At 42.0% G+C, this 25,923-nt stretch overlaps 2 protein-coding genes across 4 annotated transcripts in view; both read left to right on the forward strand.

Moving 5' to 3' along the window:
- Positions 1 to 1,584: 1,584 nt before the first annotated feature.
- Positions 1,585 to 15,401, forward strand: TMEM35A (transmembrane protein 35A). Its single transcript, XM_026006587.2, has 2 exons — positions 1,585 to 1,936; positions 13,600 to 15,401. Exons 1-2 carry the CDS (start codon positions 1,817 to 1,819, stop codon positions 13,996 to 13,998), a joined length of 519 nt encoding a protein of 172 aa, XP_025862372.1. The 5' UTR covers positions 1,585 to 1,816; the 3' UTR covers positions 13,999 to 15,401.
- Positions 15,402 to 16,842: 1,441 nt separating this feature from the next.
- Positions 16,843 to 25,923, forward strand: part of CENPI (centromere protein I) — a 76,854-nt gene continuing 67,773 nt past the window's right edge. The window contains exons 1-5 of one of the 3 annotated variants that reach the window (XM_072743434.1): positions 16,843 to 16,981; positions 18,685 to 18,920; positions 20,527 to 20,664; positions 25,389 to 25,507; positions 25,795 to 25,902. In XM_072743434.1, the coding sequence (XP_072599535.1) occupies positions 18,698 to 18,920; positions 20,527 to 20,664; positions 25,389 to 25,507; positions 25,795 to 25,902 (588 nt within the window). In that variant the 5' untranslated portion in view covers positions 16,843 to 16,981; positions 18,685 to 18,697. Of the gene's footprint in view, positions 17,157 to 18,684; positions 18,921 to 20,526; positions 20,665 to 25,388; positions 25,508 to 25,794; positions 25,903 to 25,923 lie in introns of all 3 variants that reach the window. The other 2 variants (XM_026006588.2, XM_072743433.1) reach the window with 2 other exon arrangements.

Raw genomic sequence — 25,923 nt, forward strand, 5'->3', positions numbered from 1 at the left:
AAATAAAAATAAAATAAACCTTGGACCTAGGGTTGCCTGGGTGGCTTAGCGGTTGAGCGCCCGCATTAGGCCAGGGCGTGATCATGGAGTCCCAGGATTGAGTCCCACATCGGGCTCCCTGCATGGAGCCTGCTTCTCTCTCTGCCTATGTCTCTGCCTCTCTTTCTGTGTCTCTAATGAATAAATAAATAAAAATCTTTAAAAAAATAAATAAACCTTGGACCTTCTGGACCTGACTCCAGACTATTTTTTAAATTTTTATTTTTTATTTTTAGAAAGATTTTATTTATTTATTCATGAGAGAGACACACAGAGAGAGGCAGAGACAGCTAGAGGGAGAAGCAGGTTCTTTGTAGGGAGCCTGATGCATGACTCGATCCCTGGACCCAGGGTCACAGCCTGAGCCAAAGGCAGAAGCTCAACCACTGAGCCACCCAGGCACAGTCCCTGACTTCAGACTTTTACCTTTCTTTCTTTTAAAAAAAGATTTTATTTTATCGAAGGCAGACACTTAACCGCTGAGCCACCCAGGCGTCCCAAGACTATTATCTTTCTTAATGAACACTGCCTCATCAAAAAGGTGTGTGTGTGTGTGTGTGTGTGTGTGTGTGTGTAATTACAGTGCAAAGCACAATCAGATCAGTGCCATACTTAGGATGCAAACATCAAGTAAGGAGAGGTAATAGAACAATGGTTAAGAACCAGGCTCTTAACCCAGGTTTAGACTGCCTAAGTTTGAATTCTGTCTCTCTACTACTAGCATATACTCTTGAGCAAGTCACCTAATTTCCCTGTGCCTCAATGATCTATCCGTAATATGGGAGCTTATACCTAGCTCACAGAGTTGCTGTAAAGATTGAATGAATTAATACAAGTAATGGGTGATGCCTAGCACTTAGTAAACAGATACTGGTTATTATTATAGGATATAAGAGGAGGGAAAAACCATATCCAGCTGGGACTGGATCAGGAAAGGCTTTGTGGAGGAGGTGATATTGAAGAAAATGTTAAATGTTAAGGAAGAGTGATGGAGTAGGGGAAGGAAATGTAGGAGAGGTGGGAAAACTCCAGTTGAATGGGTCCATGAGCAGATAGGAGAGGATGGGTGGCTTGGGAGCTCTTGGAAGATAAACCTCCAAAGAGAAGCAGAGGTCAAAATGTGGAGGGCCTCGAATGCCAGATTTAAAACTCTGGAGTTAACCACTGGTCAATGGGAGCCTTTAAAGGTTTTCCAGGAAGAGAAAGATAAAGCTTTCTTCAGTAGCAATGGAGCCTGATAACTTGGGAGTTTTAGCCTTGAGCCTTACCCACTGCAGAAACAAGCAAACTGAGGACAAATTTTTTGACTGAGGGAAAGGAAAAGGGGAGGGAAGGAGGGAGGTGGTAAAGAGGGAGTGAATAACTATAGAGGACCATAAAGATGAAAAGTGAGCCTGGCGGGAAGGTGGTTGGAAAGGAGGTCTTCCCAGATTCCTCATTCTAGAGGCAGCCCAGGGGCCCAACGAAAGCATAATCTACTTTCCCCCCATTTTAAGACGTGGAGTTTCCACCTCGGTTTAGGTCCTCTTTTAACTTCCAGGCTGTGCTTTTGGCCAGTGAGGAGTAAGCGTAGGGCATTAGGACCCAGAGACTGTTGTAGTGAGAGAGGTTGAATCTCGATCTCTCAATTTTTCTCTCCAGCTCCCTCCTCTCCCTTTGTCATTCTAGCTGCCTGCAGCCTCTGCAGCGTCCCTCTAGCTCTCTCTGTGCTAACTGCTGCGCCTTAGACAGGGTGCGCAAAGCGGAAGGATTAGTTGGGACCTGCCTTGGTGACCCCATGGCATCCCCCAGAACAGTAACCGTCGTGGCCCTCTCAGTGGCCCTGGGACTCTTCTTTGTTTTCATGGGAACTATCAAGTTGACCCCCAGGCTCAGCAAAGATGCCTACACTGAGATGGTAAGTGAAGCGAACGGGTGACGAGGGACGCACCCCCCAAGGGATTGCGAGTACCTTTCCGCTCCTTTCCTTCCGAGTCCCTGGTCTCTTCCCCTTAACTCCTACCCCCACCCCGGACCATACCTTTTCCCCAACAACTTTCCAGCTCTGAAAGAGCAGCTGGACTAGAGCGATTTCATCTGTGGGCTATGCTGGGAGCAACTGTTTTTGAACCTCTGGATGCCAGTTGGGGGAGGGGTTGCCCAGCGAGTACACCCCCATCTCCAAGTAAACCAAAAGGCTGAGACCTGCGTAACACCTGTCTTTGGCAGGAATCCTTCCCTCCTTCTAGCACACCCGAAGTACGGGCAATCAGTCTGCAAGTCCGATTCCTTCCCTTGGAGCTAAGAGTTTAGCAAGCTGGAGAGTTTGTTTATCTTAGGGAAGAACAAAAGGGAAGGAGGGAAAGAGCTGGAGGAGAATGGGCTACTAAAACAAGCAATTTTTTTTTAGGGGCGGGAAAAGGTATTCCTCATCCCTGGCGGAGAGCTAATCCCCTAGCTGCCTGGGCGTGTGTGTCTGTATCCTTGAGACAAAGCAGTATTGGCCCAAATAAAGGTCACCGAGCTCCTGCTTCTTACCCCTTCTCTCAAGGGAGACTTGGCTGTTTTGTTTTGTTTGTGGGCTAATCTGCAAAATATGCAAAGTCTGCCTCTTCTCTCCAGCAAAATAGTCTATAATCCTCACCTAGCTTCCTGTGGATGCAGGGGAGGGAGGGCAGGTCCTCTGCAGGTTTTCCCCTTTGCAGAGTTGGAATCATCGAAGGTGACTGGTCAAAACATTTCCTCTGCAACCTGGGGGCTGGGCTGCTTTCCCCAGTTGGGCATGAAGACTTGTTCCTACGCTGTGGAGTGTGAGGAGATGGCAGGGGATGTTTCCAGCACTTTCGGTCTCGGGTCTCTCCCTTGTCACTTTTCCTCTTCATTTCCCCGCCCCAGCTGAAGAGAACCTGCTTCTCACTGCCTTTGCCTGACTGCCTGTAATGGAAGGAAACCCCTTACTGGTCTCTCAAGGTCAAGAAAGAAAGGAGCTTAGGGGAAAAACAGGGAGGGAGAGAGAAAAGAGGCCAGAGGGTTTCCCCCTTAGGGCTGAAGCAAGGAGGACCAGCCCCCAACCTTGACAGAAATAAATAGCTCTCCTGGAACCCACTGCTGAGCATTCCAGGGCCCCTCAACGTGAGCTGCAAATAGATGGAGCCCGGCAAATTGTAGATGCTCAGAAAATATTTGCAGGCAGTGCTGGCTTCTGTCTCAGGCTTTGGGCTGGTGCTTTCCATGTCTCCCTCACCATGGGATTACCCTGGGGTGCCGGGAGGGTGCCTGGGACTCAAGGGCCTAAGCCTGGCCCCAGTGGCAAATACTAATGTATTTCTCCTTCCTCCTTCCCCTCCTCCCAGCATGTTTGACCAGATGGAATTGAAATCAGGTCAAAATGAGTATCCAAGGCACCCTGCCCTGGGGAGGGGAAGGGGGAGGTGGGGTAGCAGAAGCCACCAAAGGCAGAGGGACAGGGTGGAGGTGAAATGCCACTCTATTTCTGTCTTGGTGGTAGTAGTTTGGTGTTAGATTACAAGTAAATGAGTATGCTCTTGCTTTACTTTACATATATCCATGTATTAATATGTTTGTGTATACACCTTAGGTATTTTTGAGCTTTCCCTTTCCTTAGGACATAGTACCCTTCTTCAGTATATTCCCTGTCCCCCAGGCCCTCCTCAGCTGTTTTAGAGGCCTCCCAAGCTGCACCCTAAGTACAATATAAGGTTCTGCAGGCAATCCAACTAAAATGGAGTCACCGGGAAGCTTTCTATCAGCTCGGCAGGCAGAAGCTCACGAGGAGGACCAGCCACAAATGGGTTTACAGCAGGTTTCTTCCTAAGGAGTGGAGCTTTCTATTGCAGTCTACTGAAAGACAGAAGAAACCAATTTCAAGATTTCATATCATACAAACGAACATACTTAAATAGGTATGAGCTAATACAGCAGTATAGAACCATTGTGCCTGTGTGTGTGAGTGTGTGTGTATATGCACAATTCTGGGCTTATGTGTTCAGGAGCATCTGGAAAGAATGGAAGAACTACATCTCACTGGGAGATAGACTTGAGGAGGATTTTCAGATTGACTTTTCCAGGGTCCCCTCCTGCATTGAATATTGGGCCCCAGGCTGGGGATGGCTGTCTAGCACAGGGCCCACTGCACCAGTCCTGGGCCGGCCAAGCTTTATTCTTGAGTCCATAAGAAATGGGAAAAATTCAGTTCTAGTACAAAGAAGGTGCTCAATTTATATTTGTTGAATGGATGAGTGAATGAATGAGTCATTGGAGCATTGTCTTGGCTGGTCACCACCCTTCAGAATTCTCTGGTTGGATCTTGATTATATAGTTCAGGAGTCATTTCTTGCTCCTAGAAAGCGGGTATGGCCCCTTAGGATCCCAACTCTACATCAGCTAGGATGATTGTCTGGGATTTTCTGTTTTTGATTTAGGAGTGATTCCTCTGCATTGACAGTCATGCATTGCCTGCAGTGGCTTTTCTTATAAGATCTCAAAGTGTTGTTATTTAAAGATTATTTGTTCTTTAAAACATATCAGTGGGGTAAATTCCTTTTATTACTTATTCTTATTTTCTAATGGATTAAACTAATTCAATATCATAGGGTAAGCTGTTGTGGGAACAGAGGTTAGAAACCAAGTTCGCGACTCAATATTCTCAGTATAGGAGTCATTAATGATTACAACTGCCTTTTTGGATGTCAGAACTTGCAACTGATTTTTTTAAAAAAGGTTTTATTTATTTATTCATGAGAGACACAGAAAGAAAGAGAGAGAGAGAAAGAGAGAGAGAGAGAGAGAGAGAGAGGCAGAAGCAGGCTCCATGCAAGAAGCCCAAGGTGGGACTCGATCCTGGATCCCAGGGATCACTCCCTGAGCCAAAGGCAGACAGACGATCAACCACGGAGCCACCCAGGCATCCCTTGCAACTGAATCTTGAAAATACCTGGCATGTTCTTGCTTCTTTTTCTGTAACAGTTCAACTGCTACCAATCCTTGCTTTTACTTTGAAACCAATTTCAAATTTAAATTTTTGTTTTGTTTCTTTTCTGCCACTCTTTTTTTTTCATTCTAAAACCATTAGCATTATTCTTACATATTGTCCTCTCCCTGAAGAATCATTGCTAAAAGCCAAACAGACGAATGAGTATTAACTTCTTTCCTGTATACTGCAGAAGCCAGGAAAAGTTAATGGAAACAACACAGGCTTTTGGTCGTATAGGTTTGTGCTTGAATCTTAACATTCTTAGTGCCTCAGTTTCCTCATCTGGAAAATATGGATAATACTTCCTTAAGAAGGCTGTTATAAATATTAATTGAGATTATATATGGAAGCATCTAGCACAGTGTTTACAAATAGTAAGTGTTCAAGAAATGCTCTGGGTGAAGTGATGATGATAATTGATTCTACATTATGCAGTGGCTTCCTGACTACTTTGAATGGTCAGTTTAAGGGATTGAAATCAGGTATTTAGAAGAGCAAGATGCTATTTTCATGTGCCCTGGTGAACAGACTTTTATGCAATTAGTTTATTTACTTTAAAAAATTTTTTTTATTTATTTATGATAGTCACACACACACACAGAGAGAGAGAGAGGCAGAGACACAGGCAGAGGGAGAAGCAGGCTCCATGCACCGGGAGCCCGACATGGGATTCGACCCCGGGTCTCCAGGATCGCGCCCTGGGCCAAAGGCAGGTGCTAAACCGCTGCACCACCCAGGGATCCCTATGCAATTAGTTTATATTGAAAACTCTACACTTGCTGCTGGTTAATGCACAGTGGATTCCAATTTTTTATTTTTTATTTTTTTTATTATTTATGATAGTCACAGAGAGAGAGAGAGAGAGAGAGAGAGAGAGAGGCAGAGACATAGGCAGAGGGAGAGGGAGAAGCAGGCTCCATGCACCGGGAGCCCGACGTGGGATTCGATCCTGGGTCTCCAGGATCGCGCCCTGGGCCAAAGGCAGGCGCTAAACCACTAGCGCCACCCAGGGATCCCTGCACAGTGGATTCCATGCAGAACTTCCGGATGTCTCTCTGAATTGTCCATTTGGTCTGTGTTGCCCCATACCTCCTCCAGATTTAGCAAGTGTCATTATAGAGTACTCTAAAGCCCACATGAATTCAACATGACTGATCACTCCCTTGACTAAATGCCTTCATTAATTCACTTGAAATTGGGAGACAGCACTTACAAATGCTGCTGAGCAGTTTCCTGTGCAACGATGGGGAACAAACAAATGGTTGACTTGCTCTAAATTTGGTATTCAGCTCTTTGCAGCAGTGGTTCCATTCTGTAATCAAAAGGGGCCACACGTAGAATGGTGAGAAAACACCAAAATCCTGTCACAGTGAAGCCAAGGGATTTAAGCCCTAAGGAAAACAGGGCAAGTCTCTGCTTCTTTGCATCCCCTCATAGGGAAGGTTTGTTGATTTGGTTGATTTGCTTACCTATAGTTAAATGCCCTCCTGTTTGTATAACCCTGGGGAAACACTCCAGATATGTTTGGGCAGTTTATTTAATGTCCTTAGGTAATCTTTTATACTTCCAATCACTGCCATTAATTGCTTTCCAGCTAGGTAATAAGATAATAGTTCACTGATGCTTAGACTGCTCTCTGAGGTGGTATAGTACATTTATTCCCTCAGAGAGGAAACTGACCCTGAAATGTGAAGTGACTTTGCTTAGTTCATACAGCTAACCATCCCAAGCTAAACCACGTTGGAGCTGATGCCAGAGAATGTGTAGGCTCTCAATGGCCAAGAACTATGCTTGTTTCAGAGCTACCTTTGACTCACGGGTGAAGTCAGACTCTTCTGCCCTAAAATGCAATCTGGGAAGAATCCACTTTGGTTACTAGGACAAGGTTTGCCAGCTTCCTCTTTAGGTAGGTACTATATGACAGTGGAAAGTAGAATTGCTTAAATGCGTTTATCATTCACATTTGAATGATATTTGTTAATTAAACATGTGATGGCTTTTTATTGCATTTGTTGCATTTAAGAAGTAATCTATAATTCACATATGGCTTTTTCCCTTACAAAGATGCAGGAAAATCATACTTGAGTCAGTAAATTTTGCAGCTGTTATGTATGTAGCCTTTATGGTATAAGATAGCAACGAGGCTGAGATTTTTAACCAAAATATATTTTTGTCAGTGTCCTCTCTGGCTTTCATTGTTTTTTTTTCCTCTGTAAATTTTATTGAAGTGTAACATATTCTGAAATGTGCATCTTACAGCTCAAGGAATTTTCAGAATACTCCTGTATAACCAGCACCCATATCAAGAAATAGAACATTACCAGCTCCCTAGAAACCCCCCCTTATGACCCCTTCCAATTACTACCTCCCCAAGGGTAATTATTTTCCTGACTTCTAACAATGTAAGTTAGTTTACTTGTTTTTGAACTTTCTATAAATGGAATTCAACAGTTAGATTAGCCATTTTTTTCTTTTACCTAACTGGCATAAGTGTACAGAAATGGACCAAACCACTTGGCCTCTGTTCCCATTTTGTCCTGTTAGCTGACTTGGATCAGTTATTAATTGCAATTGAAGGTGAATATAATTAGACCATTTTGAGCTGTTCAAATTTAATGTCATTAATATAAGATCATGAACCCTGGGGTGTTGTGAAGAGTAAATGACAAGAAGAAAAAAGGTGTGACTAAAGAAAGGCTCCATATGCTTTTGACTCATGTCAGAATCATATCTTCTCGTATCGTGTTTGATTCAGCACTATTATCATCAAAATAATCACCATGGCTTGCAAACATATGCACTTCTCATTGTATGGTTCGTTAATAATGAAATGTGTGCGTGTATGTGTGTGTGGCCCTCGTTTGATGCCATGAAGTTATGATTTTTTTTACTCTATGTCCAAAATACTCATTTAATTTACAAAAGGGAAAATCCAGATAATAGAATATTTAGTAATTTTCTCTAAGCAACATTAGGGGCAAAGCTAAAATTGAAATTTAGCTTATGTTAAGAATCTCAGGCCAAGGATATTGTTGGATGATTGCTTTTGATTAAAGAGATTTGAAACATTTGACTAAACACTCCTCTTCCTTGCTTCCTTGCCCTATAAGGAAACTATGGTTACAGGGTCTGGGTCATTGCAATGGTAAGGAAAGAGACCTAACAAAGTGAATTGTGAGAGCCTTTTGGGAGAGTGACTCAGTCAACTCTCTTTATTCTTATTATCAGAACAATTAAAGTCTTTAGAGATCTAGTCACTATAGATTCGAGACATGTGACCCTTCTATTGTGAGAACTGAGGTGGACCAGACCAAACATCGATGGAGTTGGCAATACTAGCATTCTTTTGATGTCTCCATCCTGCTCCACAGGAGAAAGAATAAAGGGCTTCCTATAATGTCAAGACTCCATCCAAGCAAGCTTAGACCCATTTCTAAGAAATTAAACATTCCCTGTCTGGAGTCCTGGAGAATAGATGGTATCTGTATCTACTCAGCTTTGAACTAAAAATTTGATGAAATGGCTTATTGATGTGCAGTTTCCTCTGGAGAAAAGAAGGTAAAAAAGGGGCAACAGCTGCATAAAGGAGCCACAGCTGTAGTTTAAGAAGTTAGATAAACAACTGAAAAAGTAATATGGAGTTACACCAAATGTAGAGAAAAAAAGATCACTGGAGTCATAGGAACTTGATTTAAACACCTGGAATTTGGCCCCGGCTACAGATTCTACTATAGTATAGTTTAATAATCTATTCTTGAATGATGGGTGGTTAGCCTTAGCCAAAAAAAGGAGTGTTTCTAGAAGCCACTCAGCCAGCATCTGGAAATGGCTCTGAACTAAGAAACTCTTGAGTCCTGCATTCATCATGTCAGAAGCTTACATTTAGGATTTAGGAACTGCCTCTTGGGAAGCTTTGTGTTGTTAATTAGAAATGGTCCTCACTTAAAAGTGTTAAGGAAGCCTCTTGTGTCTAGATTTCCCTAATGTTGCCCTGCTACTGTCACTAGAGTGCAGAGGGGGAGAGAGTGGGCAGGTGGCATCTAGTTTACTAGTGAGAGGAAATGGGCACGCTTCTCCCCATCACCAGGTGCCCCAACCCTCATTTCTGCTTTGCTCCATTTAGGTCTGGCTCAGTTCAGCCCAGAGTACTCTGCCAGGGTTTTACTGGTCAACCTCTCTCCTAATTTCTCTGAAAGTCCCTCATTTAACCTAAAATGGGAAGAGGGAGGAAGAATGACAAACACTATTTCTTTACATGCTCAGGAACAGGATAGTGACTAAGTTGAAGTGAAATTTTAAAGACAGGATCTGGCAGGGCCAGGATTGGGAAGAGATAAATGAGGCAGGGTTGTATAAGCACAGAGCTGGATCCTGCCTTTATTTAAAGCTTTGATATTTTGCTCATTATTGATGTTATTTACCTTAATCAAGAAGTGTTTTGGTGCCCTCTTAAATTTTGCATTCAAGGCAAATAGCCTTGCTCATTTCACTTTAGTCTTAACCCTGCTCAGGAAAAGGAGGCTCAGAATGGTCAAATAATTAGCCTATGGACACTCAACTAGAAGGTGACAAAGATGGGATTTAAAGCCAAGTCTTTTTGAGTCAAAACCCATGGTTGTTTTTTTTTTTTTTTCACTAAACCATTGGTCTTTTAACACTCCTCACAGAGGATTATCTTGTGCCACTCATGATAATTAAGGTGCATTCACTTATCCAGTAGTGAGAGAAATGACTTAACATTTGTTCCAAACCTAGAGTGTGTGGACACTATTCTAAGTGCCAGATGTTTCTGAGAGGTCAAGTTGGCTTTCTGCCTGATTCTTATATTTGCCTTGCATCTGGAACTTTTTGTTTTTAAGAAATTATTTATTCACGAGAGACACAGAGAGAGAGGCAGAGACATAGGCAGAGGAAGAAGCAGGGTCCCTGTGGGAAGCCTGACATGGGACTTGATCCCAGGACCCCGGGTCACTCCTTGATCCAAAGGCAGATAAATGCTCAACCACTGAGCCACCCAGGTGTCCCAGCATCTGGAACTTTTGACTAGTCTCTTCTTGAAAACCTTGGCCCCCATGACCTTGTCTCTTTTGCTTTTCCCCCTACTTTTCTTTTTTTTAAAATATTTTATTTATTCATTCATGAGAGATATATAGAGAGAGGCCGGGACAGGCAGAGGGAGAAGCAGGCTCCCCGTGGGGAACCCAATGTGGAACTCGATTCCGGGACTGCAGGCGGGATCACGCTCTGAGCCGAAGGCAGATGCTCAACCACTGAACCACCCAGGTGTCCCTCTCCCTACTTTTCTGACCACGCTCTCTTCTGCCTATGTTGTGGACTATCTTCCTCTTTCCATTTCTTAAATGTCTGTCACACAATTTATTCCACTGTATACATTCTACCTGGGATCCTGATGACTATCCATCCTGTATCTTTACTCCAGACCTCTCTTACTGAGCTGCCTACTGGACATCTCCACTTAGATGTCTTAGAGATACTTCAACTAAAAAACCCAAACTGAGTCCCTTATTTCTTCATACCTCATGTTCCAACTCCAACCTCTTCTTCCAGATGCATGCCCAAACTTGGATAATACTAGCACTCTTCTACCCAGGTACCCAAGCCAGAGACCAGAGAATCTTTCTTGATGTAATCCCTTTCCCTCAGGGTCCACATTCAATATAACACTAAATTCTGTTGCTTTTGCATTAAAAGTATTCTTGACTCTTGTCCCCTTTCCTCTATTCCTATGTCATTACTGTAGGTCTCTTGCTTGGTCTCCTTACTTCTAGGCATACCTCTCCCAATCCATCCTCCACACTATTTTCAGAGGGACCTTCCTCAAAAGCAAATTTTGTTGCTCCCCCTGGCTTATAGGATAAAAATCCACCTCCACAATGCAACATATATAGTTCTCCATGATCTCATGGTGACACATATATAGACATATATAAAAGGACATATATAATTCTCATGATCCATGATTCATATCTACCTCCCCTGTCTCATGTCTCACTCTCACCCCTCCTTCTCCCAACTTATGCTGAACTGGGGCAGTGTTTGAAACACACAAGTCTTTTTTGTGCTTCAGGGCCTTTGCTCATCTGGTTTCTTCTGCAGTGCCCTTCCCTTAGTTATCTTGCAAACACCTGCTCTTCCTTTAATATTCCACTTAGCTTTTCTCAGTTTCCATCTACGGAGACTTGATCACTCTGGTGTGCCTCCACATAATTTTATACAGCATCCATAACTTTTCTTCATATAAACTCAAGCTTCAGGGAGGCAAGGCCTTTGAATGATTGGTATCTGTATCTAAAGTACCTAGTACAGTGCCTAGCACCAGGAAGAACTTAATAAATATCGAACGAATTAATGGATACTTACTGAAAACAAAGCAGTGGGCCAAACTAATAAGACACTTGATAAAATCTCATCGATTTACTACAAAATGAGGCTCAGGTCAATCTGAATACAGTGAAAAATATGATTATCTATTACTCTAAGGTCAATATAATCTTATTACTTTGTGATATATCCAGTGATTTCCTCCTCTGTTCTATGATGTGTCCCTTTGGGCTATAATTAGATCTCGTACAGACTTCTATTATGTGTCACTAACCATGTTGCTTTATAATGGTGTTTTATGTATCTGTTTCCCCCACTAGACCAAAAGTTTCTTGACCCTGTCTTACTTACCTTTTTATCTCCATCACATAATCCATAGTAGGTGTTCAATATATATTTGTTAAATTAAAATTAATGAACTTACACCAGGCTAATCAGAGTAGTGTCTTGTAAAGGCCTGGGGATTTATCTCACTGACCGTAAGAATGATTTTTATCTTACTATATTTTAAAGATATATAAGGGGCTAATGTTTATACACATCTTTGTTTTTCTATTTACTTAGCACTCATTTTTGAATTTTTGCAAATTCCACAAATGTAAACTTCTGCTCAGCTTTTTTCTGAATCATCACAGATTCCAAGTTAGGGAAGTCCAAATTAGTGAGGCTTGGGCATCCCTGGTGGCTCAGCGGTTTAGCGCCGCCTTTGGCCCAAGGCCTGATCCTGGAGACCCGGGATCGAGTCCCTTGTCGGGCTCCCTGCGTGGAGCCTGCTTCTCCCTCTGCCTGTGTCTTTGACTCTCTCTCTTTCTCTCAGGAATAAATAAATAAAATATTTAAAAAATTAGTGAGGCTTTACCATACTGTGCCTTACCCTCTTTCAGTTTTTTCCTCCTAAAGTCATGTTTAAAAAAAATAATAATAAAAATAAAAAAATAAAGTCATGTTTACCCTGGCTTTGATCAACTGTGATAAGGAGATAGGATCACATGGTCTTTTCTTTTGTTTTTTAAAGATTTCTTTTTATTTATAGTTTGAGAGAGAGAGAGAGAGAGAGAGAGTAAGAGAGAGTGTACAAGCAGGGGGAGCAGCAGCAGCAGAAGAAGCAGACTTCCTACTGAGTTGGGAGCCTGATGTGGGGTCTCTATCCCAGGACCCTGAAATTATGACCTGAGCTGAAGGCAGAGGCAGAGCCACCCAGGCACCCCGCCTCGTTTCATTTTTTTTAAAGATTTTATTTATTTATTCATAGACACAGAGGGAGAGAGGCAGAGACACAGGGAGAGGGAGAAGCAGGCTCCAGGCAGGGAGCCCGATGTGGGACTCGATCCCCGGTCTCCAGGATCACACCCCAGGCTGCAGGCAGCGCCAAACCGCTGCGCCACCAGGGCTGCCCTCATTTCATTTTTGTTGGTATTCATATGCATCTGGGTTTGGACAAGGCAGGCACTAGAAAATGTGGTTGTGGCTAATTCATACCAGATTTTATGGGCCAGTAAATTTTCTTTTAGATGCTTTTAGCGTTGTTTATGATTTATAATCAGAAAATAATTTTTAGCTATCAAGCCAAATTCTCTTTGGTGCTGGTTACTAAGATTTATTTATTCATTTTAAAATATTTTATCTATTTATTTTAGAGAGAGAGAGCACAAGTAGGGGGAGGAGCAGAGGGAGAGGGACAAGCAGACTCCATGCTTAGTGCAGAGCCCAAACCCAGGGCCCTGAGATCACAACCTGAGCCAAAAATCAAGAGTCGGATGCTCAACCTTCTCAACCGAGCCACCCAGACACTCCGTTGTTACTAAGGTTTTTTTTTTTTTTTAAGATCTTATTTATTTATTCATGAGAAACACACACAGAGAGAGGCAGAGACACAGGCAGAGGGAGAAGCAGGCTCTATGCAGGGAGCCAACTCCATCTCCAGTCTCCAGGATCAGCCCCCAGGCCGAAGGCAGCGCTAAACCGCTAAGCCACCCAGGCTGCTGTGTTACTAAGGGTTTTATTTTGTTTTTGTTTTTATTTATTTATTTTTTTGTTACTAAAGTTTTAAATCACAGGGATCTCAGAAGATTGCTTGCTTTTTTCTCATCTTAATTACAAGGCTTTTATTTAGGGGCCACAGTAAAAAAAAAAAAGGGATCTGGTGGGGACATATAAAGGGAATGGTGGGGAAGGACTTTGTGTGTTCTTCATTGTAATGTTAAAATCATGGTTAATGTGACATTCTTTGTGGTATTTCACTCTAGAAACGTGCTTACAAGAGCTATGTCCGAGCCCTCCCTCTGCTGAAGAAAATGGGGATCAATTCCATTCTCCTCCGCAAAAGCATTGGTGCTCTTGAGGTGGCCTGTGGCATTGTCATGACCCTTGTGCCTGGCCGTCCCAAAGATGTGGCCAACTTCTTCCTACTCTTGCTGGTGTTGGCTGTGCTCTTCTTCCATCAGCTAGTCGGTGATCCTCTCAAACGCTATGCCCATGCTCTGGTATTTGGAATCCTGCTCACCTGCCGCCTGCTGATTGCCCGCAAGCCTGAAGACCGGTCTTCAGAGAAGAAGCCCTTGCCAATGTCAGGGCAAGTGGGGAATGCCGAGGAGCAGCCCTCTTTATATGAGAAGGTCCCTCAGGGCAAAATGAAGTTGTCATAGGAAAGCAGAAGTGCAAAAAGTGGACCTCCCAGGCAGTTGCCTCCATGACACCCAGGAAGATGTCAGTGTTTTTCATGAATTCAATTGATTTCATTTATTTATTTATCTTGAGGGAAAGGGAAAATATAATCTGCAAGTTAATGGCCCTATTGGCTTGTGTACACCTGTACCCTAAAATGACCTTCCCACATAGACATATGTGCACCACCTTTAATCACTCTGGGGCAACTCTCACATCTTGCTGCATGTACATGTATATGGCTAACTGTTGAAGTGTATTTGTGAGATGGACTCCAGCAAGCATGTGACTGTAAGATTATGTGTGGGAAACTGTATTTACTGTGTGTGTGTTTGTGTGTGTATGTGTGTGTGCACGCATGCAGGTGCGAGAAGGCTCTGATTTTGAACTAATCCTGTACCGGTATCCTTCCCTTTATAGACTGCTTCTAGTGAAGGCAGAATAAAATAATCCTCCTGTAAAGAGAATCCTACTTCTGGTATAAATCGAGTGATGTATTCCTGTGGGATGAAGGAAATTCCCTCAATAGATCAAGCTGAAAACTTAAATTTACCACCTTAGGAGAAAGTTCCTTCAATTTGAGACACTGAGTTATACTGATTAGCCTCTGCTGTAACAGTTGTTGAAATTGTAAATACTCCATATTGAATTTAATCAAAATAAGGAATATATGCAGTCAATACATAATATAATTATTCAACTGATACAATTGAAAGTTTCACCTTGCCTTTGCCCCAACCCAACCTACTAAGCTCCTTTGCTCACAGTTTGAAATTGAAGCAGACTTGTTACCAGACATTTCTTTTGGATTTCTTTAAGCCAAGAGCTGCCTCACTTCCTACTATTCTCAGCAGCTAACCAGGATTTGTCAGCTGCTCCACTGTTGCAGTTGAGGGAGCAGGGATTAGTCCTGTTAGAAGTCTGTGAATCTCAAACTCTAGCTGTTCTCTTAAATCATCTGAAACTTGACAGAGGAACTGTACCCAGTATTTCCCTGAGAAACAGAATCATTACTCCTATTGAATCTTCACTGAACTTTGCTAGTGTAAGCAGAGATCCAAGTCACTCCTGTGGTTGTCTCCTCTACACCTCTTTATCATTATGGTGGCTGGAGTCGAGCTTGAGGGAAGGACATTTGATATGGGTTGGTTGGACTGAGCAGTATGAAACTTTGCTTTATTCATTCCATACTGCTGTTTCTCCTTGTTAGATGTACTTTGATGGTTTTAATATTATTGTACCAGGGATGGGGAGATGGGTGGGGGCTTTGTGTGTGGGGGGGAGTACAAATTATTGTATTTTCTTCAGTAACATTGTTCTTGTTAATTGATACCTCTGTCTTATTTCTCTCATTCTTTCAAAATAAAAACTTTTGAAATTTGGAGGAAATTGTCTAGACAAATAATGAAAATCTGGGAATAAAGGGTCCTATGAAGCAATTCAGGCCCTTTTAATTTGGATCCTGGATGAGGGAGAAGAAAGAGGAGCAGTATAATCAGTATACTAATGAGGTTACCAACTTTCCAATCTCATTTAAGTTCCCCCACACTTCAGTAATGTCAGTACATAAGACAGAAAGCCATAGAATTAGGATCGATACAGTTTTCAGGTTTTAGGAGTTCTGCTTCACTAAGTGATGCCAAGGGAAGGTGGAAGAGTGATTTCAGAGAAAATTGCAGGTATATGAAACAAAGGCGAACCAGTGTTCTTTCACTATGTGTATCCACAAAGTGGCACAAGTTTCAGTGCCACAGTTATTTTTACCAGTCAGATCCCTAGTTTCATCTACAAAAGAGAAGGGGACTGAAGGTTGAAAATCTCTTCCAATTGACATTTGAGCCTATGAAATTATTAAAAGTGTGGAAAATACCTCGAGAAATTTTCAGTTTTACTAGATAAGAGCAGCTTATTTACCAGATAAAATATCAAACATTCCGTTTTTATGCACGCTTAAACAAGACTTCATCAAAGTACTCTGAAAATCATACAAGATGTAGTAAATAATAATTTCTGGTGTAGTCTTTCCCAAATACATCAACTTAATCTTTGATTCTTCATTTCTCCCTAAGATTGCACCGTTTCCTTCCAGAGTTTTGCCCAGTTTATGGGTATGTTTTGGCCTCAAAAAATCAGTGAGAGCCATTCAATTTACCTTTCCACTTTAATTCCTAGTCTAGTAAGAGATTAAACTAGGACTAGGCTCAGGTCTCATACTAACCCCTTGTTGCTGTTTTAGCCAGTTTCTTTAAGACTCACGGATTCCTTAAAGTTAGAAATCTTTACGTGTTGCCTGGCGGGTTACATGCAAGGTGCCACATTTAGCTTAGGACATAGCTTTCTAGCAAACTCTGGAAGATATGAATGCTCACGCTCGGGAAAAGGGCAGATCCAGCCACCCTTTCCTCCCACCCCAGAGCTTCACCTGGAAAAAGCAACAGCTTCAGAAGTCATAGACTCAATAACCTAAGTCTCTTGTCCAGCAAGGTTATAAGCCCTTATTGCGAAGTTTGCAGTTTCCTATTTTCCTATGGATTCAAAGTCCTGACACTTGCAGTCAGTTTGGGCAGAATTATCACTATAAATACTCTTGTTAAATTCAGGAATCAAGACACTAGTTAGGTTTTTCGCAAAATGTCGAATGCAAACATAATTAGGACAGTGGGAACCCCAACCAATCAGCTAGCTCCAGCAGCAACGGCCCACAGGCCGTCCCCTGCGGGAGGCGGGCGGGGCAAGCGGTTCTCCACGATTGGGTCTGCGTCAGCGTCGACGCGCGCGCGCCTCCTTGCGCTGTTGAGTTGTAACCCAACCAATCAAGTTTCGGCAGGGCGAGCAGTTCTGCCTAGTGCAACCTGGGTGTCTGCAGAAACGCATGCGCGGGGCGGGCTCATTCATTTGAATCCCGGAGGCGGTGTTTGGATTCCGGATTCGGAGGCTTTGGGACGGTGGAGTGTGTTCTGTGAGGTACTCTTAAAGACCGCGCGAAATGGGGGCTCTCAGAGAAATGGGGGCTCTTGATTTCTGAGCAGGACTCTCCTGCAAGATGTGGCCGAGGTCGAATTTTTCCTCCGCTTAGGAATCTGCGCAGTGGGTCCTTCGTCGTGTCCGATTTCGCTCTCAGCTAGGGCGGAACGAGAAGGTCTGTGTTCTTGGGAAGCGATGGGACGGTTCAACCGGATGGGGTTAGAAGCTGCTCTCCCGCCCTTTTTTTTTTTTTTTTTGCACCCCAGGAAACTACTCGGAACCATTGGGTTAGATATACATATTGCTCTCCTGCTTTGGCCTCGTATGTTCCAGGGAGATGGGATTGAGTAACTCAATCCAACCATTTCCTTAGTTTTTCCCATTTGAAGCCACAACTTAAAAAGTCTTTCTGGGTTCCTCTCTTTCCTTTTCCCTACACCCAGTTCTTTTATCACGGCCTTGCCCAGTCTACCACCAAAACGCATCAGTCGTTTTCTGCCTCTTCCACCGTCACTCTAGGCCTAGTTCAGGCTACAGTCCTATTTCTTCTGGACTTGTGCAAGACTTTTTTTTTAAATTCATCTGTTTTCATTCCTTGGCCTCTAACACTCTATTCTCTCTTTTTTAAAAGATTTTATTTATTCATGAGAGACACAGAGAGAGAGAGAGAGAGGCAGAGGGAGAAGCAGGCTCCATGCAGGGAGCCCGACGTGGGACTCGATCCTGGGTCTCCAGGACCATGCCCTGGGCTGAAGGTAGCGCTAAACCGCTGAGCCACCCGGACTGCCCAAACCTTTTATTCTCTACCCTGCAGCGAAACCGTCTTAATGGGGCAGCCTGAGCGGCTCAGTGGTTTAGCGCCGCCTTCGGCCCAGGGAGTGCCTTGGAGACTCGGGATCCCTGCATGGGGTCTGCTTCTCCCTCTGCCTGTGTCTCTGCCTCTTTATCTCTGTGTGTCTCTCATGAATAAATAAAATCTTAAAAAAAAAGAAAACGATCTTAAATCAGATGATATCACTCCCCTGTCTCACACTCCTTCCCACCCTACCCCCCATAAGTTTCATGAGAGTTTCAAGAAACCTTGACTGGTTATTCTATCCCTAGTAACTAGAACCATGCTCTGCTTATAGATGATTATTTATCGAATTAGTGAATTAACTAATGAAGAATGATTCTATTGTGAGAATCCTTAGTTTGGTCACCAGTTTGACTTTTGAACTATGCAGTTTTAACTTAGCACTCACAAAGTGGAGAGCATAAAAGATTAAAAGCAAAATCAAGGAAGGTGCTGAAAAATAAGGAGTGACTGGGAAAAGATAGATTAAATGTATGAGATGGATTAGTTTTGGGCTTGATTATGTGATAGAACCACTTTAAGAAAACTTGCTGTTTTTCTTTGTACTCTTTTTTTTCCACAAGAAGTCCAGTTCAACTGGTGAAGGTTATGCTGGAGCGTTGTTTCTCCCTTTTTCTTTTTATGTCAAAGGCTTCTGTGAAAGTTAGCCTTTTTTAAAGTATTTTTTTTTTAAAGTTAGCCTTTTTGTTGCCTGGATTGTTGTCAGGGTTTGTGTGTGTGTGTGTGTGTGTACATACTGTTTGTATGCTATTCCCAACTAGATAAGGCAGATATGGTTCCTGTATTTACGGAGTAAAAAGGGATGGTTTGCCTATTTAATGGTAACTTGATACTTGTTTCTGTATAGAACTTGTGCAATAATGTCACCTCAAAAGAGAGTTAAGAACTCTCAGGTGCAAAAAAGGACTTCACAAGTTAGTGGTAATTATCCGACTCATCTCTTGGCCTGGGAAGAAAAAGAGGACCTGAATGACTCAAAGTACAGCTTGAAACGTGGACAAAACAATCCAGTGGAAGATTATGGACATGCTGATGATCAAGCAGAAGATGCCCTACAAATAGCAGTGAGATACTTTGAGAAAGGTAAGACAGATAATTTTCCATATGAAAGTTCTATTTCTGTAAAAATGTCCTCAACTTTTTCTTTTTTTTTTTTAAATTTTATTTATTTATGATAGTCACAGAGAGAGAGAGAGAGAGAGGGGCAGAGACACAGGCAGAGGGAGAAGCAGGCTCCATGCACCGGGAGCCTGACGTGGGATTCGATCCCGGGTCTCCAGGATCGCGCCCTGGGCCAAAGGCAGGCGCCAAACCGCTGCGCCACCCAGGGATCCCAACTTTTTCTTTTTTAAAATTTTTTCTTTTCTTTTTTTTATGATAGTCACACACACAGAGAGAGAGAGAGAGGCAGAGACATAGGCAGAGGGAGAAGCAGGCTCCATGCACCGGGAGCCCGACGTGGGATTCGATCCCGGGTCTCCAGGATCGCGCCATGGGCCAAAGGCAGGCGCTAAACCGCTGCGCCACCCAGGGATCCCTTTTTTTAAATTTTTTCTTTTATTTATTTATTTTTTTAAAAGATTTTATTTATTTATTCATGAGAGATACACAGAGAGAGAGGCAGAGACACAGGCAGAGGGAGAAGCAGGCTCCATGCAGGGGGCCCGACGTGGGACTCGATCCCTGGTCTCCAGGATCACGCCCTGGGCCGAAGGCAGACGCTCCACCACTGAGCCACCCTTTTTCTTTTATTTTAATGATTTTATTTATTCATTCATGAGAGACACACAGAGAGAGGCAGAGACACAGGCAGAGGAAGCAGGCGACTCGCAGGGAGCCCAATGTGGGACTCGATCCTGGATCCCGGTATCATGTCCTGAGCCAAAGGCAAACTCTCAACTGCTAAGTCACCCAGGCTCTGAACTGCTAAGTCACCCAGGCGTCCCTATGTTAGACTTTTTCTTATGGATTTTAAAGGAAAGCATATTTTTGCTCATTCATGCTTTTGTTTATTTAATAGGCATTTATTGAGCACTTCCTAATATCAGTCAGTATGCCGGGTACTAGGGATACAACAAAGCAAATTCTTGGCAGCGTGGTTTCCAAGATGCTGCACATTGGGATTATCTGAGAATCTTTAAAAAACACTGATGCCTGGCATCTACTCTTAGATATTCTGATTTATTGCCATGGAATGCAGTCTGGCATCAGGATTTTTAAAAGGCTCCCTAGGTGATTCCATTTTGCAGCAAAGTTTGGGAACTACTGTCTTAGTATTGAATTGGCTTATAGTCTCAGTTCAGTGCTTTTAATTAGTTTAGAGCAGAGATGATGCCAAGGCATGATTCAGTTTTCCTCACTGAAGGTGCTGTTGCTCTATTGCTGTTAAGTATTCTACAATTTTAAAGACTTTGAAGGGTTTGGGGGAAGGCATTTTTACCATAGAGCTGTTTCTTTTAGGAGCACCTGAGTGGTTCAGTTGGTTAAGCATCGGCTCTCTCTACATCTCAGTTTAGGTCTTGATCTCAGGGTTTTGAGTTCAAGCCCATTGTTGGGCTCTGAGTTGGGTGTGGAGCCTACTTAAAGAAAAAAAAGCAATTTCTTTGAAGTATCCCAAGTTGTAACTGTTGGGGTTGAGGACTGAAAGAATTTTAAAGGTCCCACTATTTATTTTTATTCCTTTTTCCAGGACCCGTTAAAACTTCACAGAATAAAGATAAAATCTTGGAAAAACACTTGAAAACTGTGGAAAATGTGGCTTTGAAGAATGGGTTAGCTCCAGAAGGAATTGACATTCTATTAAATGTGGCACTCAGTGGCAAATTTGGTATGTCAAGGGGATACATTTGTTATCAGTTTGCTATTAGTTTTGCCTTCCAGACTTTGAAATAGATTATTTATTGGAATCAGTTGCAGTTCTTTATTTGTACTAGTCTTTTCATAAATCAATCTGGTAAGATTATAAAATGAGCCTTTCTTGTGTTCAGGCTACCCTTACGGACCAAAAGTTTTTGTGTACATATGCTGAGAATGGTTATCACATATCTTTACAAATAGAATATATAGACTCTTGACACCAAATACATGGGAGTCATTTTTAGTATTTCTCTTAAGCATAGATAAGGCAGCTTAAGATATCACTAGTCTATTTCATTGCTTTTAGGTTAACTTACCTGTGGCAAGTCCCTTTGGAAACTCCATTCCAGTTTCTATGACCTTAACAGTCAAAATGCTTTTTCTTTTGTGGAAATGCTTCCTTTCCTGTTCTAAGTGCATTTCAAATGGAGGGGAGGAGGTTCTTATAAAGAAAGAAAACCTGGCCAGTATTCTTTTTACTTGAGAACCTTTTAACCTACTCCAATCCAAATTCAGACGCGGAAGGTATTTTAGACCTTGAACATCCTCATTTTAAAGTGAGGAAACTGAGACCCAGAGTGGATAGAGACTTATTTTTTTAAAAAATATTTTATTTATTTATTCATAAGAGACACAGAGAGAGAGGGACAGAGACACAGACAGAAGTACGAGCAGGCTCCATGCAGGGAACCCAATGTGGGACCCCATCCCAGGACCCCAGGATCATGCCCTGAGGCAAAGGCAGACGCTCAACCGCTGAGCCACCCAGGCATCCCTAGAGACTTGTTTAGTGTCGGAGCTAGAACTGGGGAACTCAGATCTCCTGATTCCCCTTCTAGTGTTTAATACCGCACATACTGCTACTGGATTTTCGTTTTTTTTTTTTTTTTTTAAATAATTAAGACATCCATCAAAACTGGATGCTTTAGGGCAGCCTGGGTGGCTCAGCGGTTTAGCGCCGCCTTCACCCCGGGGCGTGATCCTGGAGTCCTGGGATTGAGTCCCGAGTCGGGCTCCCTGCATGGAGCCTGCTTCTCCCTCTGCCTGTGTCTCTGCCTCTCTCTGGCTCTCTGTGTGTCTCTCATGAATAAATAAATAAAATCTTAAAAAAAACTGGATGCTTTATATACTATTTCCTGGCCCTTGCATATTAGGTTCCTTTGTGTATACTCTGGCATCATGTTTTGCATGGGTGTGTATTTTAAAGCAACAACACATTACTGGCCAAATTCAAAATATGACTCTCAGGTATTTTATTTCTCTACTTTTACCTGATTAGTTATCTGTTTGTTTTCCTACAAAGTGAAATTTGACCTGATAAAATTTGCTCTTCTATTAGGTGGTTTCAGATTGTTTGGTTCTAATATCTTTCCAGAACCTATGTTTAACTGATCACTCTCTATTAAGAATTCTCTCTCTTCCCTTCTCCTCTTAAAACATATATGGAATGTACAAGTGTTTTTGATTTTGGAATTTTTCTTTTTTGACATCTCAGAAGTTAATGGTTAAAAGGTTTTCGTGATGTTTGCCAGGTCTGTGGCAAACGCATGCCTCAGCCTTGGAAACTTGTGTATAACAATTTAAAAATAATCTCTGGCTTTCTATTCTAACTTTTCATTTTTCTGTTAAGCTGGAATTGGTGATGTCAAATATGACCTTAATTGTTTTTCTCCTTTCAGTTATTTCTGTGATATATTCCATCACTACTATATGTTTACATGTAGCTCTTTTGATAAATTGAAATTCATATTCAGGGGCAGGTGTGCTTGAAATGTCATAACCAAGTACAAAAAGACTTCAGACAATTTAGAAATTAAAAAGTCGCTTGGAAATAAGTATTGAGTCCGTACTGAATTCACCCTTTGAGTTTGGTACATGTGTGAAGTCTTAGTGGTGAGACTCTTAAACTTTAGAACGGTTAGGGGATGGGAGTGGGGGAGAAAAGAAAATGAAAACAAGAAACCATAGTGGAATACAGAAATATTTATTCTTACAATTCTTTGCCTGCCATCACAACTTCCTTCCTTCTCCACAGAATAATGGGATAGAAATTGAGATATATGTAGGATGAGTAAATTTACAGATCTAATGTACCGCATAATGATTATAGTTAATGATATTGCATTGAATACTGCAGTTTGGAAGAGAGTAGATTTCAGGTGCCCTCACCACACACAAAAAATGGTAACAGTGTGAGAAGATAATATGTAAATCAACATGACTTCAGTAATTATTTCACTATGTATATGTATATAATATCATCATGTTATACATATTAAATATACACATTTTTTTTTAATTTTTATTTATTTATGATAGTCATAGAGAGAGAGAGAGAGAGGCAGAGACACAGGCGGAGGGAGAAGCAGGCTCCATGCACCAGGAGCCTGACGTGGGATTCGATCCTGGGTCTCCAGGATCGCGCCCTGGGCCAAAGGCAGGCGCCAAACCGCTGCGCCACCCAGGGATCCCTATACACATTTTTTATTTAAAAAATAGAATGAGAGTTCCTTACCCTCAGGAAGAAAAAGATGTTTGTAAGATGTTTCTGAGAATGCTACTTGCAGGCAAGTTAAGATCAGTGTTATTTCAGTGAATGGATGTAATCATCATGCTATAATGCATATAAAAGTGTTTTAAGATATGTGTAAAGAAATAAAGACATGTGTAAGATGTTTCTAAGAATGCTACTTGCAGAAGTTGAGAACAGTATTAAAGTGAATGGATGTGATCAGCACACTGCAATGCATGTAAAAGGGTGGTTTAAAGACCATGGATCCAAGATGTTTTGAGAATTCTATTTGCAGGAGAAGTTGAAAACTGTTTTTTCAGTGAGCGGTTGTGATCACCACATTTTAATGCAAATGAAACCATGTTTACATACCAAAACAAATAGATGAGGTAGACATTTAATTCTTGAAGCCTTAATAAGCAGAAATTGATATAGGGTGTATACAAAGCTATTTGCAGCATCACTTTTATTATCAGATGGGAGAATACCATAGAAGCCAGAGAATATGATGGAAAGATTGGACCAGGATAGAATGATATTACTGCCAGCTAATTCCAAGAATAGCTATTCTATTCTACTCTCTTCCGCACTTTTTGGGAGGGATGGAGACTACAAATATATTTAGTTATTTATTCTTTAATGGAGCAGCTCATGCAAGCTGTCACTAGCTTTATTTTTTTTAAAAGATATTTATTTATTTATTTATTTATTTATTTATTTGACACAGAGAGAACCAGAAGGGGAATAGCAGGCAGAGAGAGAGGGATAAGCAGACTCTCTACTGAGGAGGGAGCCCAATGTCGGGGCTTAATCCCAGGACCCTGAGATCATGACCTGAGTCAAAATCAGATGCTTAACCAACTGAGCCTCCCAGGCACCCTTGTCGGAAGCTTTGAATAAGTCAGAATCTATTGTGCCATTAAAAAAAAAAGTAACAAAAAATAATTTTGGAGTGCCTGGTTGCTCAGTTGGTTAAGTGTCTGACTCTTGGTTTTGGCTTAGGTCATGATCTCAGGGTCCTGGGATTGATCCCTGTGTAGGGCTCTGCCCTCAAAAGGGAGTCTACTTGAGTATTTCTCTCCCTCTCCCTCTGCCCCTCCCCCACTCACAGGTGCTTTCTCTCTCTCAGAAATAAATAAATACATCTTTAAAAAATAATCTTTGAAATTTTCCTAGGGCTTTTTTTGAAGTATAATTCACATACCATAGAATTCACTGTTTTAGTTTATTTTTTAATTTATTTTTAAAAATACTTTATTTATTTATTTATTCATGAGAGACACAGAGAGAGAGGGGCAGAGACACAGGCAGAGGGAGAAGCAGGCTCCATGCAGGGATCCCAACATGGGACTCAATCCCGGGTCTCCAGGATCACGCCCTAAGCCGAAGATAGAGGCTCAACCACTGTGGCTCAAGCAGGCATCCCAAATTCACTCTTTTAAGGCATGCAATTCAGGATTTTTTTTTAGCATATTCAGAGTTGTACAGCCATCACAACTCTCTGTTTATTTTTTATTTTTTTAAAGATTTTAAAAAATGTTTTTTCAAGATTTTATTTATTTATTCAAGAGAGACAGAGAGAGAGAGAGAGAGAGAGAGGCAGAGACACAGGCAGAGGGAGAAGCAGGCTCCATGCAGGGAGCCCGATGTAGGACTCGATCCCAGGACTCCAGGATCACGCCCTGGGCTGAAGCCAAATGCCAAACCACTGAGCCACCCAGGGATCCCTCATCCTTCCTTTTTAAATAGAAATATAGGGCCAAAGAATTTGCTGTATAATTTATTTTTAATTTTTTAAAAAATTTATTTATTTATTTATTCATGAGAGACACACAGAGAGAGAGAGAGGCAGAGAGACGTAGGCAGAGGGAGAAGCAGGCTCCACGCAGGGAGTCCGATGTGGGACTCGGTCCTGGGTCTCTGGGATCATGACCTGAGTGGAAGGCAGACACTCAACCACTGAGCCACCCAGGCATCCTTGCTGTATAGTTTATATTAGAACTTAAAGTTACATTTTTGTTTGAAACTATGTTTTGTACTGATGATAGAGGTCTGTCAAATATTATTCACTTTTTTATTGCCTTCAGTCTAAAGTGAGATTTTTAGGACTAAGAGTGAACAATAGTAAAGGAACAATCAAGATTCTAAAATGTAGTTTAATTTGGAGTTTTTCTGCTTTCTAGGGAGTGCTGTAAACACTCGGATATTGAAGTGTATGATTCCAACAACTCTGATATCAGAACATTCTGTGGTTAAGGCAGTCTCCTGGCTTTGTGTTGGCAAGTGTTCTGGTAGCACCAAGGTAATCTTTTTAAACAGTTTGTTGATAAGTCCTTCAGAACCACTTAAGGGCTGGCAAGGAAGAGCCACTTATGGAGTAATGGCAGTGACCTTTTGTGCAAAGCCTGTAGTTTTGGAACAATATAGCTTGATGCAAGGATTTGGCTCAAGCAGAAATTTTTACTGTGAAATAAAATCTGTTATCCTGCTTTGTGCTAGAAGCTTCGAAAACAGCCCTGAGTGGGGAATTAAGCTCTCCCCTATGCCAGTTATATTTCTCTAAAGATAAGCATTTTTGTCTCTCAATAGGTACTTTTTTATCGTTGGCTGGTTGCAATGTTTGACTTCATTGATCACAAGGAGGAAATTAACTTGCTCTATGGCTTCTTTTTTGCTTCATTGCAAGATGATGCACTGGTAAGTAAAAATTGGACATCA

This window comes from Vulpes vulpes, chromosome X, assembly GCF_048418805.1.
Source record: "Vulpes vulpes isolate BD-2025 chromosome X, VulVul3, whole genome shotgun sequence".
In the NCBI taxonomy this organism is placed as follows: domain Eukaryota; kingdom Metazoa; phylum Chordata; class Mammalia; order Carnivora; family Canidae; genus Vulpes; species Vulpes vulpes.

Bases quoted from the DNA above. Each gene is read 5' to 3' on its own strand.
- TMEM35A (XM_026006587.2), top strand. From the start codon at position 1,817: ATGGCATCCCCCAGAACAGTAACCGTCGTGGCCCTCTCAGTGGCCCTG. The intron at 1,937-13,599 runs GTAAGTGAAGCG...ATTTCACTCTAG, and splicing joins AAGATGCCTACACTGAGATG to AAACGTGCTTACAAGAGCTA.